The sequence below is a fragment of the Malaclemys terrapin genome, chromosome 20 (assembly GCF_027887155.1).
Source record: "Malaclemys terrapin pileata isolate rMalTer1 chromosome 20, rMalTer1.hap1, whole genome shotgun sequence".
Classification (NCBI taxonomy): domain Eukaryota; kingdom Metazoa; phylum Chordata; order Testudines; family Emydidae; genus Malaclemys; species Malaclemys terrapin.
In genome coordinates, this window is record NC_071524.1 from 15603929 (window position 1) to 15616833 (window position 12905).

The window sequence follows — 12905 nt, forward strand, 5'->3', positions numbered from 1 at the left end:
GGGATAAGAGGAAGGGGGATAAGAGGGATAAGAGGAAGGGGGATAAGAAGGGGGGGCTGGGAAGGGGGGATAAGAGGAAGGGGGATAAGAAGGGGGGCTGGGAAGGGGGGATAAGAGGAAGGGGGATAAGAAGGGGGGGCTGGGAAGGGGGGCTGGGAAGGGGGGATAAGAGGAAGGGGGATAAGTGGAAGGGGGATAAGAAGGGGGGGCTGAGAAGGGGGGATAAGAGGAAGGGGGATAAGAAAGGGGGGCTGAGAAGGGGGGATAAGAGGAAGGGGGATAAGAAGGGGGGCTGGGAAGGGGGGATAAGAGGAGGGGGGATAAGAAGGGGGGATAAGAGGAGGGGGGATAAGAAGGGGGGCTGGGAAGGGGGGATAAGAGGAGGGGGGATAAGAAGGGGGGGCTGAGAAGGGGGGATAAGAGGAAGGGAGATAAGAAGGGGGGGCTGAGAAGGGGGGCTGGGAAGGGGGATAAGAAGGGGGGCTGGGAAGGGGGGATAAGAGGAGGGGGGATAAGAAGGGGGGCTGGGAAGGGGGATAAGAGGAAGGGGGATAAGAAGGGGGGGCTGAGAAGGGGGGTAAGAGGAAGGGGGATAAGAGGAAGGGGGATAAGAAAGGGGGGCTGGGAAGGGGGGATAAGAGGAGGGGGGATAAGAAAGGGGGGCTGGGAAGGGGGATAAGAGGAAGGGGGATAAGAAGGGGGGGCTGAGAAGGGGGGATAAGAGGAGGGGGGATAAGAAAGGGGGGCTGGGAAGGGGGGATAAGAGGAAGGGGGATAAGAAAGGGGGGCTGAGAAGGGGGATAAGAGGAAGGGGGATAAGAAGGGGGGCTGGGAAGGGGGGCTGAGAAGGGGGGATAAGAGGAAGGGGGATAAGAAAGGGGGGCTGAGAAGGGGGTAAGAGGAAGGGGGATAAGAAGGGGGGGCTGGGAAGGGGGTAAGAGGAAGGGGGATAAGAAGGGGGGCTGGGAAGGGGGGATAAGAGGAGGGGGGATAAGAAAGGGGGGCTGGGAAGGGGGGTAAGAGGAAGGGGGATAAGAAGGGGGGGCTGAGAAGGGGGGATAAGAGGAGGGGGGATAAGAGGAGGGGGGATAAGAAAGGGGGGCTGGGAAGGGGGGATAAGAGGAAGGGGGATAAGAAAGGGGGGCTGAGAAGGGGGGTAAGAGGAAGGGGGATAAGAAGGGGGGCTGGGAAGGGGGATAAGAGGAAGGGGGATAAGAAGGGGGGCTGGGAAGGGGGATAGGAGGAAGGGGGCTGGGAAGGGGGATAAGAGGAAGGGGGATAAGAAGGGGGGGCTGGGAAGGGGGTAAGAGGAAGGGGGATAAGAAGGGGGGCTGGGAAGGGGGATAGGAGGAAGGGGGATAAGAAGGGGGGCTGAGAAGGGGGGATAAGAGGAAGGGGGATAAGAAGGGGGGCTGAGAAGGGGGGATAAGAGGAAGGGGGATAAGAAAGGGGGGCTGAGAAGGGGGTAAGAGGAAGGGGGGGCTGGGAAGGGGGATAGGAGGAAGGGGGCTGAGAAGGGGGGCTGAGAAGGGGGGATAAGAGGAAGGGGGATAAGAAGGGGGGCTGAGAAGGGGGGATAAGAGGAAGGGGGATAAGAAAGGGGGGCTGAGAAGGGGGGTAAGAGGAAGGGGGATAAGAAAGGGGGGCTGGGAAGGGGGGATAAGAGGAAGGGGGATAAGAGGAAGGGGGATAAGAAGGGGGGCTGGGAAGGGGGATAGGAGGAAGGGGGATAAGAAAGGGGGCTGGGAAGGGGGATAAGAGGAAGGGGGATAAGAAGGGGGGCTGAGAAGGGGGTAAGAGGAAGGGGAATAAGAAAGGGGGGCTGGGAAGGGGGATAGGAGGAAGGGGGCTGGGAAGGGGGATAAGAGGAAGGGGGATAAGAAAGGGAGGCTGAGAAGGGGGTAAGAGGAAGGGGAATAAGAAAGGGGGGCTGGGAAGGGGGATAGGAGGAAGGGGGCTGGGAAGGGGGTAAGAGGAAGGGGGATAAGAAGGGGGGCTGGGAAGGGGGATAGGAGGAAGGGGGCTGGGAAGGGGGATAGGAGGAAGGGGGATAAGAGGAAGGGGGATAAGAAGGGGGGGCTGGGAAGGGGGATAAGAGGAAGGGGGATAAGAAGGGGGGCTGAGAAGGGGGTAAGAGGAAGGGGAATAAGAAAGGGGGGCTGGGAAGGGGGATAGGAGGAAGGGGGCTGGGAAGGGGGATAAGAGGAAGGGGGATAAGAAAGGGAGGCTGAGAAGGGGGTAAGAGGAAGGGGGATAAGAAGGGGGGCTGGGAAGGGGGATAGGAGGAAGGGGGCTGGGAAGGGGGTAAGAGGAAGGGGGATAAGAAGGGGGGCTGGGAAGGGGGATAAGAGGAAGGGGGATAAGAGGAAGGGGGATAAGAAGGGGGGCTGGGAAGGGGGATAAGAGGAAGGGGGATAAGGAAGGGGGATAAGGAAGGGGGATAAGAGGAAGGGGGATAAGAAAGGGGGGCTGGGAAGGGGGATAGGAGGAAGGGGGATAAGAAGGGGGGCTGGGAAGGGGGATAGGAGGAAGGGGGCTGAGAAGGGGCGCGGGGACGCCCTGGGCGGGGCTTAGCGATGACGTGGAGCCGGCCGGTGTGGAGTCTCTTAAAGCGGCAAGCGCGCGCTGACAGGTGAGCGGCAGGTTCAGAGCAGGGAGCCGAGCCGGACCCCCGCCCCGCCCCGCGCGCCAGTCCCCGGGCACGGTGAGCAGCGCTGTGCCCCGCCGGGCGGAAGAGGGGGGCACGGAGGGGCAGGGGCTGTGCCCCGCCAGGCGGAAGGGGGGGCCCCGAGGGGCGGGGGGCTGCGCCCCGCCAGGCGGAAGGGGGGGCCCCGAGGGGCGGGGGGCTGTGCCCCGCCGGGCGGAAAGAGGGGGGCCCCGAGGGGCGGGGGGCTGCGCCCCGCCAGGCGGAAGGGGGGGCCCCGAGGGGCGGGGGGCTGCGCCCCGCCTGGTCGAAGGGGACACCGAGGGGCAGGGGGCTGTGCCCCGCCGGGCGGAAGGGGGGGCGCCGAGGGGCAGGGGGCTGCGCCCCGCCTGGTCGAAGGGGACACCGAGGGGCAGGGGGCTGTGCCCCGCCGGGCGGAAGGGGGGGGCCCCGAGGGGCGGGGGGCTGCGCCCCGCCAGGCGGAAGGGGGGGGCCCCGAGGGGCGGGGGGCTGCGCCCCGCCAGGCGGAAGGGGGGGCCCCGAGGGGCGGGGGGCTGTGCCCCGCCGGGCGGAAGGGGGGGCCCCGAGGGGCAGGGGGCTGTGCCCCGCTGGGCGGAAGAAGGGGGCGCCGAGGGGCAGGGGGCTGCGCCCCGCATGGTCGAAGGGGACACCGAGGGGCAGGGGCTGTGCCTTGCCAGGCGGAAGGATAACTAGTTTTGTTCCCCAAGGGTCAGTCCTCGGACCAATCCTATTCAACTTATTTATAAATGATCTGGAGAAAGGGGTAATCAGTGAGGTGGCAAAGTTTGCAGATACTAAACTGCTCAAGATAGTTAAGACCAAAGCTGACTGTGATGAACTTCAAAAAGATCTCACAAAACTAAGTGATTGGGCAACAAAATGGCAAATGAAATTTAACGTGGATAAATGTAAAGTAATGCACATTGGAAAAAATAACCCCAACTATACATACAATACGATGGGGCCTAATATAGCTACAACAAGTCAGGAAAAAGATCTTGGAGTCATCATGGATAGTTCTCTGAAGGTGTCCGCACAGTGTGCAGAGGCGGTCAAAAAAGCAAACAGGATGTTAGGAATCATTAAAAAGGGGATAGAGAATAAGACGGAGAATATATTATTGCCCTTATATAAATCGATGGTACGTCCACATCTTGAATACCGCGTACAGATGTGGTCTCCTCATCTCAAAAAAGATATACTGGCACTAGAAAAGGTTCAGAAAAGGGCAACTAAAATGATTCGGGGTTTGGAACGGGTCCCATATGAGGAGAGATTAAAGAGGCTAGGACTCTTCAGCTTGGAAAAGAGGAGACTAAGGGGGGATATGACAGAGGTCTATAAAATCATGAGTGATGTGGAGAAAGTGGATAAGGAAAAGTTATTTACTTATTCCCATAATACAAGAACTAGGGGTCACCAAATGAAATTAATAGGCAGCAGGTTTTAAACAAATACAAGGAAGTTCTTCTTCACGCAGCGCACAGTCAACTTGTGGAACTCCTTGCCTGAGGAGGTTGTGAAGGCTGGGACTATAACAGCGTTTAAAAGAGAACTGGATAAATTCATGGTGGTTAAGTCCATTAAAGGCTATTAGCCAGGATGGGTAAGGAATGGTGTCCCTAGCCTCTGTTTGTCAGAGGGTGGAGATGGATGTCAGGAGAGAGATCACTTGATCATTACCTGTTGGTTCACTCCCTCTGGGGCACCTGGCATTGGCCACTGTTGGTAGACAGGATACTGGGCTAGATGGACCTTTGGTCTGACTCAGTACAGCCGTTCTTATGTTCTTAAGGGGGCACAGAGGGGCAGGGGCTCTTTGCAAAGTGCTGCAAGGTCGCCCGAGAAAAGGGACGTTAGAAGGGAAAATCCACTCCCCAGCTTGGATGCTCCTTTGGGCCAAAGCTTCCCAGTGCGGGTCAGTGATTTGGGCTGCCCATCTTGGGCCCTGAGTCCCCAAGGGCGCCCACTGGAGGGGGCGGCTGCTCAGCGCCCCTCCAAAACTGAGGTAGCCGCAATCAGAGGCCGCTAGAGAAAAGTCTTGAAAGCCAGAGAATGCAAGGCGGGGCAGAAGGGGAGATTTGGCTGGTTTTCACCTGTGCCCAGCCCTCCCCTCTGCCCGACAAACAGACTCAGTGGGGCTGGCGACGTTACTGCACACGCTTGAATGTGAAGGACCGGTGGCGAGATCTCTTGCTTCCAAAGTGTCTGTTCCTTGCTCGGGGGTCTGAATCTGGTGGCTGGACTTTCTCGGGGCACCTCTCCTGTGCCCATGTCCTAAGAAATTCTGGGCTTGGTATCTCTTGCCACCCTGCACCTTCCCCCACTCTCAGAGCCAGGCAGCTGAGGTCGTCTGGGCTGGGAGCAGAATAAGACATGGGGCCATTCCCCTCCAGAGGCTGTTGGTTCTGACCCAACCCTGGAGCAGAGGACTGGCTGGCTAATGAGGGATGGGGCCGTTCCCCTCTAGAGGGTGACGGTTTCCATCCAGCCCCAGACGGACAGCGGTTTCAATGGCTCCTCATGCGATGAATTGGAGGGTTCTCAATCCAGCTCCGAGAGTCCTGACCCCTGCTGCGTGGGCACCACCCGGCCCCTCGACAGCTGCCTCAGCAGAGGAGACAAGCGCTGAAAGGGCTGTAAAGGACGGAGCTTCCCTCTCGCCCAGAGGCAGGATCCGGGAGGGCAGGGCATGGGACTCCCTCCTTGCCCCTACTGTGAGATGCGAGCTGGGAGTTTGAGGCCCCCGAGGCATCGCACCCAACGAAGCAACGACGCTGAGCTGGCGGGAGCCTGCACTCCCGCGTGGCCTGCACAGAAAGGCTGGAATGGAGAGAACTGACTGAACTCCTTGTTCGCACAGGGCCGTGTAGCTGCTGGCGTTAATCCGTCCTCCCGGCACCTGCCGTCAAGGAGCCCCAAAGTGCTACACGGATGCTAATGAGCGTGGCCTACCAGCAGGGGTGAGAGGAAGGAGTGCCTGTAATGTGCAGAGGGGGAAACTGAGGCAGAAAGAGAAAGCGGCGATGTGACTTCCCCAGAGCCACCTACTGAGTCCAAGGTAGAGCTGGGGATAGAACCCAGAAGTCCTGACTCCCAGCCCTAACCACTAGACTCCCCTCCTCTCCCAGAGCTGGGGATAGAACCCAGGAGTCCTGGCTCCCAGCCCTGGGCTTCTCCCACCCAGCCATCATATAGGAGCAGCTTGACTTCTCCTGAAGGCACCCTGCAGTGATGTGATTTCTCTCCTTTAACGCCCTTTTTCCTGCTCAGATCACAGCAAAATCAATGATCCTTGAGTTACATTTCCTGTACGGCTCAGACGTTTTGCTAGACCATGTGAGATTCCTAATAGTCCCCTCCCGCCCCCCCAGCCTTTCTATAGGCCCTTTCCTCTGACACTCTCTCAATTTGCAGCTTGCCTCTTTGAGCCATTATAAGTCCCTTTCCTGCTCAGTGCCTCAGTTTCCCCATCAGTAGAATGGGTTTGATGAGACTTAACTACCTCCTATGGCAGCTGTGAGATGGGAGGGGGGCGTTTTGATCCTCTCTGCATGCCCCACCCATAATGAAACATAAAAAGGTGTTAAGCCTTTAATTCAGGCTGGCTGGTATGTTAAAATTTCCAAGGCCAGGAGAAATGGCTGTGATCCTCTGGTCTGACCTCATGTCTAGCAAGGCGTGGAAGGATTCCCTTTTTTTTATTGGCAAACGTCGGTGCAGGTCCATTTCGCCGCATGTGCCCAAACCAATGAAAAAATATTTCTAGCGATCACAATCGAAATGGACAGGATGGCAAAGAAAGAAGAATGCTGCATGAGAACAGTATATTTTGGGCATGTGACGTTGACAGCTGGTGTTTTAATGCTCGTGAAGCTTTTAACTTCTTGAATCTCAGCCTCTGCTGTCATTAAATAAGTCTACCGTAAGAACGGCCAGACTGGGTCAGACCAAAGGTCCATCTAGCCCAGTATCCTGTCTTCCGACGGTGGCCATTGATGGACTATCCTCCTGCCCCCATCCCATTGTCTGATTTTCCCCCCCACACACATAATTTAAATGTTCACAGTTGTGGGAAATTGATAACAATTGAAAAAAGGCTTTAAAATACCCACCAATAGTATCTGTTGAAATGATACAAGAAATAAAAGTGGAATTCTGCCCAGCCTACGTCTAACCCAGGCCAGGGTACTTCCCCGAAGCAATTCCTGTTTGAACCAGGGCAGATCTTTTGGGGAAAAAATCCAGTTTTCATCTAAAAATTGCCCACACTGCGGCTAAAGGCTAGTCTGCCCTTGAAAGTGAGTTTGGATTCCCTTGAGTTTTCCCAAGATAAGCTACCTTGCACCCAGACCCGTAAGTTTTCCTGGTATCTCATTCCACGTTAATGAATCCCCATTGGACGCAGCTTAATTCCCCTTTGGAACCGTGTATCCAGCAATAAGCCAGACCTAATGATTGTCCGCTCCTTGGGGCAGGGACCGTTTGTCCTGTGAACGAACAGCGCCTGGCACCATAGGGACGTGGGCCGTGATGAGTGTCTGGGCGCTACCGTAATATATCTAATAGCAATAAAAATGTGCAGCGCCTGGCACAGTGGGGGGCCTGGCTTATGACTGGGGCGTTTGGGTGTTACCATAATACACCTAATAGCAATAAAGATATACTATACAGCGGTTACCAGCTTTGCCCGTTACTTTGGGGTATGCTCATTTATTAGGGTTACTCTTTTTGGGGGGGGGGGGTTCTGTATTTCTCTCAATGTACTGCGTGTCACTTGTGTCCTCATGCGGCACGCTACTTCTCCCTGCTGCAGGTTCCCTCCCAATGGAGCAATCCTGCAGGAGCTCGGTTCCCCAGGGCTGGGTTCCTCCAGCCCCAGAATCAGACGAACACACACACATTAACAGAGCGTGTCTGAGAGAACCGGGTCAATCAGCTGAGCCCCTGGACTCAGCAGGCTGGGTCGAACAGCACCTCCAAGCTGTCACCTTCATATGTCCCAGGTTCAGCAAGGCCCTATCCCCACTTTCCCCTTGCAATTGTTCTGGGAGTAACCCACTTGATGAGCAAACCCCACAGGATTTTTGGGCGCTGCGGGGATCTTTCAGCTTAGGTACGAAGAGCGATGCTGCAGCGCGAATGAGGAAAGGTGGGATTTGGATCAACACAAAACACAGAATGTTCCCCTGCAGACGGAGATCAGGCTTGGGAGATTTCGGGGTGACGGGTGACCTTATGAACAGGCTGTCCTACGAGGGCCCAGGACACAAAGCCTCATGATTCAACAAAATGCTTCCACCTCTGGGGCAGAGCATGGCGGCTGATGGATGGTGAAGCGGTGCAAGGATTTAAGCTGTGATGTGCAGAAGAAACGCATGCTCGGTGGACCTTTGTAGAGGCCTTGGGGATTTTGAGAAGACAGGATGGAATTTGGATGCTGGAATCTTTCTCCTTTGGGGAGGAAAGCGGCTTGGAAGATGCTGTGACTCCATGATTCGTTTAGGTCGGCTTAACCACGTCGCTCAGCGGTGTGAAAAACTCTGATGCTGCTGCCCAGATTTCACAGCCCCTCAACCCACCCACCCCTAAATCCCCAGCATGTTTTGAATACGCTGCTCTTCCCGCTCGCCCACCTTTGCAACCAGACAGGGCTGGCTCCACCTACCACTACTCGGCCAGGAAAGTCCTAGATTGGATGGCAGAAACCCAGCTATGGAATAACTGCATGTTTATTCCGGTCTTGTAAAGGAGATGCGGGCAAAGGGGAAGGAGCTGTGGCCGTCCTACCAAAAGGCAAAGGAGACCAGCGGAAAATCTGGAGCTGCCTCCCACACCTGCGGCTACTGTGCGGCGCTGCGTGCCCTGGATATATTCAAGAGCTCATCGAGGTCTGTCTACGCGGCATTGTAAACCTGGATCCGCGGGACCCGGGCTTGTGGGCGTGGGGTTTTCCAAGCCCGCTTGGGAGCGTCCGCACTGCGTTTACAGCTGTTGGATCCGGGATCTCACAGCCGTTGTAACGCGTCCGTACGGTGCTACGCAGCCCTTCTGCCGCGGGGCAGCGGCTTGCGTCCGCAGTGCAAAATAACGGCTTGGATCCGCGTCTAAGCAGGACCTGGGCTCTGACCCCCACCGTCCCCAGCGGGGTCCTAGGGCATGGGTCCTGTGTGCACTGTGGACGGAAAGGGGCTTGGGCTCAACTCTGAGGCAGCGCCAGGACTTCGTTTGTGGTGCAAACGTCCCCTCTGAAAGAAGCCAGCAAGGTGACTTGATCACGGTGCCTAAGACCGTGGTTCTTGGCCCACGGGCTGCTTGCAGCCCAGTCAACACAACTGCAGCCCATGGGACACCCTCAGGGCCATAAGGCAGTATGTATCTTGTGTGGCCACAGCCCACGTTACACAGAGAGAGCTGCATGGGCGGCCCACAATGGTCAATAGGTGGAGAACCACTGGTTTAAGATCTTCGCAGGAAGAAGATACCAGGTACTAATGGGATCTTTTAATCTAGAGGAGAAAGGCCGAATAATAAGTTTAAAGCTGGACAAATTCAAACTGGAAACCGGGCACCGATTTTTAACCGCGCAGGGGACTAACCAAGGGAACCAACTCCCCAGGGCAGTGGTGGATTTTCCTTCTCTTGATGGCTTCACATCAAGAGGTTACCCAGGAGTCAGACTCGCCGATCCGACCTTTAAACGCCATGATCTCCTTTGGCACCTATTGGAGGAACTGTTTTTTCCCCTGCCGCCTCTCCGGTAATTAAAACACAACCCCCCTCAGGATTTTGCTGGGGGCGAAGACTGTCTCTTTTGGCTCGTCCTGGCCACCGCCGCCCGAGATTAGCAGCTAATCGGGTGTCCTTACGGGACGCTGGGCACCGTGAGTCACCTGGTCGCTCGGGCAGATCCGCCCGCCTGGCAACAGTTGGAGTTGGCTTCAGGTTCCAGGCAGTTAAGCAATAAGCCACGTCTGGAGGTTTTGTTATTGTATATGGTGGTCCCGGGGCCAGCCCCGCTGGGGAGGTGCCTCGTGGACAGGGGATGGGGGAAGACCCCGTTTTTGCTCCTCTGCTCTCTCGCTGCTGGTTGAAGTCAATGGGCCTGATTCCCTCTCAGACCCCACCTCGGCCCTGCGGTGGGGTGGGAACAGGACCCTCAGCAGTCCCCCAGGCTAGTGTGGAAGGGGTAATAAGGGCCACAGTGGCTGGAGCGGAGCAGGGGCCTGACCAGAGCGCACTGCGCTGTGTGTGGCTATTCTCTGCCCCCCATACCCTGTAGGGGGCGGATCAGGGGCGTGGCCAGAGCCACACGTGGCGGTGATCCTCCATTCACGAAACAAGCACTCCGTCCCCTTGCCCTGCGCTGGGGAAAGATTCAGGGCTTGGCTACACTTGCGAGTTGCAGCGCATTAAAGCAGCCCCGGGCACCCTAGCCCACTCCCCGTCCACACTGGCAAGGCACGTAGAGCGCTCTGACTCCGGGGCTACAGCGCTGCTGGTACTCCACCTCGGCGAGTGGAATAACGTTTGATGCGCCTTGGCTACGACGCACGGGTGTCAGTGTGGACGAGGTGTTGCATTACTGCGCTCTGATCGGCCTCCGGAAAGGTCCCATAATCCCCTTAAGGCAAGTGGCCACTCTTGTCATTGTTTTGGAATTGCTGCAGGAATGTGGAAATGCCCTTTGAAAGCTCTGTTTCTGACAGCCGGCTGCTTATCTGCTTGGAGACAAAGCACCCATTACTGTGGAATGCTGCGTGTGAGAGAGAGAAAGGCGGGGGGGGGGGGGGAGGTCTGCTGCTGTCTGAACTTACAAGACCTGCTCTCAGCCCCCCACAAACCCACTCTCTCTCTCCCCTCACATACACACTTCCTGTCACGTTCCACACATGCCCCCACTTGAAAAGCACGTTGCAGCCACTTGCATGCTGGGATAGCTACCACAATGCACTGCTCTCTGTGGCCATTGCAAGAGCTGCTAATGTGGCCACGCCAGCGCGCTTGCAGCTGTCCGCGTGGACAGACTGCAGCGCTTTCCCTACTGCGCTCTGCAAAGGCTGGTTTAACTCAAAGTGCTCTACACGTGCAAGTGTAGCCATGCCCTCCGAGTCCGTCTGGGTCACGCAGCGGACGTGTGGATGGGCTGGTCTACATGAGAAAAGTACATCGAGCCAGCTGTGGCGCTCAGGAGTGTGAAAAATAACCCCCCCCCCCCCAAGTGATCTAGTTAAGCCGACCTAAGCCCTGGTGTAGACAGCGCTAAGAATTCCAGCGTCAGTTGTGTCTACACGGCAGCGGCGCCGCTGCCGGTTTCAGGTGCGGTCGAGCCCTTCGGGGCAGCTGATGCCTAGATCATAGGGTAGGCGGGGTCTAGGATGCGTGTTGTGATTTTTTTTTTTTTTTTTCTTTCTGTGTTTCCCCTTTGTTTCCAGTCCTTCTGCTGGCTGCCTGCTCTTTGGTGAATAAACGGATCCTCGCTTTCTCTACAAGCAAATCTAAGTGCCGGGGGTGGAGCGGAGCCGTGGTCCAAGGCGGAACAGGTACGCCGGGGGTGTCCTGCGCCTTGAGAGTTGGGAATTTGGTGAGTGGACCAGGAGCTGGGCGATGTAAGGAGGTGCCCGGAGGACTTGGGAGTGGGGGGCGGGGTTTGGCATTTGCCGACGGTGAACCCGCAAAGGGAGAGCAAAGCCGGAAGGCAGAGCTTGTGTGGCAGACGCTGGTAGTGGTGGAGGACTGACCTCAGCTTCCTCTTGGTGATGCCAGGGGGTAGCGAAGTGCCTTGCAAGCCCCAGGAAGCATCACCCACATCCCTACCCCTAGCTAACCCCCTGCTGAGGTTGGCACGGCCCTGGTACCTGCCCACACAGCTGCCAAGCTGGGGCGTTGCTTTAACCCTTCCCTTGCTCCAAATGCATTTTGCTTGCAACTGCTTTCCTGCTCCCCCCCCCATCCCTCTCCCCCCACGCTTTTGCTAGCAGCCTGAGACTGCGCGCGGCCGAACGGGCCTGCTAAGAGCGGCGTGGAAGACGGGCGAGGCTGGAAGCAGCGTGGCAGGCTCTAGCGCCAGCCACCCAGGGCGCTTTGCCAAGGCGGCTAACCCAGGCTCGGCACGGAGATAGCACAGTGCTGCTGCCCTCCTTTTACCGCTGGGGAAACCGAGGCAGGGTACATGGAAGGGACATGCCCAGGGTGTCAGTGGCGGAGCTGAGAATTGGACCTAGGAATCCAGATGATGAGGTTATCGGCTCTAACTACTAGGCCCCACTCCCTTCCCAGGCCTGGGAGTGCTGACACCCCATCCTATTCCCTTCCTACAACCGGAAACAGAACCCCCGTCCCCTCACTTGTCATCACGAAACCCCCCTCCCCTCCTGGAGTGGAGAAGAGAACCCAGAAGTCCTGTTCCCAGCCCCCCCTGCTCTAACTACTAGACCCCACTCCTCTTCCAGAGCTAGGGATAGAACCCAGGAGTTCTGGCTTTCAAGCCCTCTGCTCTAACCATTAGGACCCTCTCCCTTCTCAGAGTTGGGAATGGAACCCAGGAGTCCTGAATGTGCCTCACCCCCCCCGCCCCCGCTCTAACTCCTTGCTCCCACTCACTGTCTCTGGAGCACTCCAGCTCTGTGTAGGTTCCCTAGGATCCGAGCCCCTCCACCCCGTACGTCCCTCTATTGCCTTTTCCAGCGGTGCCACCTCACTAATGCGCCCCCCCCCATGTGCCACTGCCCACAGATCCTGTGCCATGGGTGGCCGGGCCGAGCCCCTGAGCCCCCTGACCCGCTGGTACATCTACGCCATCCACGGCTACTTCTGCGAGGTGATGTTCACGGCCACCTGGGCCTTCGTGGCCGAGCGGGACTGGAAGTTCCAGGGCGTCACCAGCGTCTGGGCCCTGTTCATCTACGGCACGTCCAGCCTGGTGCTGGAGCGGATGTACCTGGTGCTGCGGGGTCGCTGCCCCCTGCTGAGCCGCTGCGTGTGTTACACCCTCTGGATCTACCTGTGGGAGTTCGCCACTGGCTACCTCCTGCGCCGGTTCGACGCCTGCCCCTGGGACTACAGCCACTTCCGCTACCACCTCATGGGGCTGGTGACGCTGGAGTATGCCCTCTTCTGGTTCCTGGGCTCCCTGGTGCTGGAGAAGCTGATCATCGGGAACACCCTGCGGCTGCGGCTGGAGGGGCCCAGCCCCGCGGCCGCCCCCCCCGGCCGCTTCGCACCCCGCAAGGACGCCTGA

General features: G+C 57.7%; 1 protein-coding gene across 4 annotated transcripts; it reads left to right on the top strand.

Annotated features, from left to right (window-relative positions):
* Nucleotides 1–2605: 2605 nt before the first annotated feature.
* LOC128826642 (transmembrane protein 229B-like) lies at nucleotides 2606–12905 on the top strand. Of its 4 annotated transcripts, none has more exons than XM_054010035.1 (3): nucleotides 2606–2632; nucleotides 11101–11249; nucleotides 12401–12905. In XM_054010035.1, the coding sequence occupies exon 3, from the start codon at nucleotides 12411–12413 to the stop codon at nucleotides 12903–12905; it is 495 nt and encodes a 164-aa protein (XP_053866010.1). In that variant the 5' UTR covers nucleotides 2606–2632; nucleotides 11101–11249; nucleotides 12401–12410. The 4 variants fall into 4 exon arrangements, with proteins under 4 accessions (XP_053866010.1, XP_053866009.1, XP_053866012.1 ...); XM_054010034.1 differs by lacking the exon at nucleotides 2606–2632 and adding an exon at nucleotides 2649–2704; XM_054010037.1 differs by lacking the exon at nucleotides 2606–2632 and adding an exon at nucleotides 2649–2704 and having other exon boundaries at nucleotides 11101–11208.

Bases quoted from the DNA above. Each gene is read 5' to 3' on its own strand.
- LOC128826642 (XM_054010035.1), top strand. From the start codon at position 12,411: ATGGGTGGCCGGGCCGAGCCCCTGAGCCCCCTGACCCGCTGGTACATC.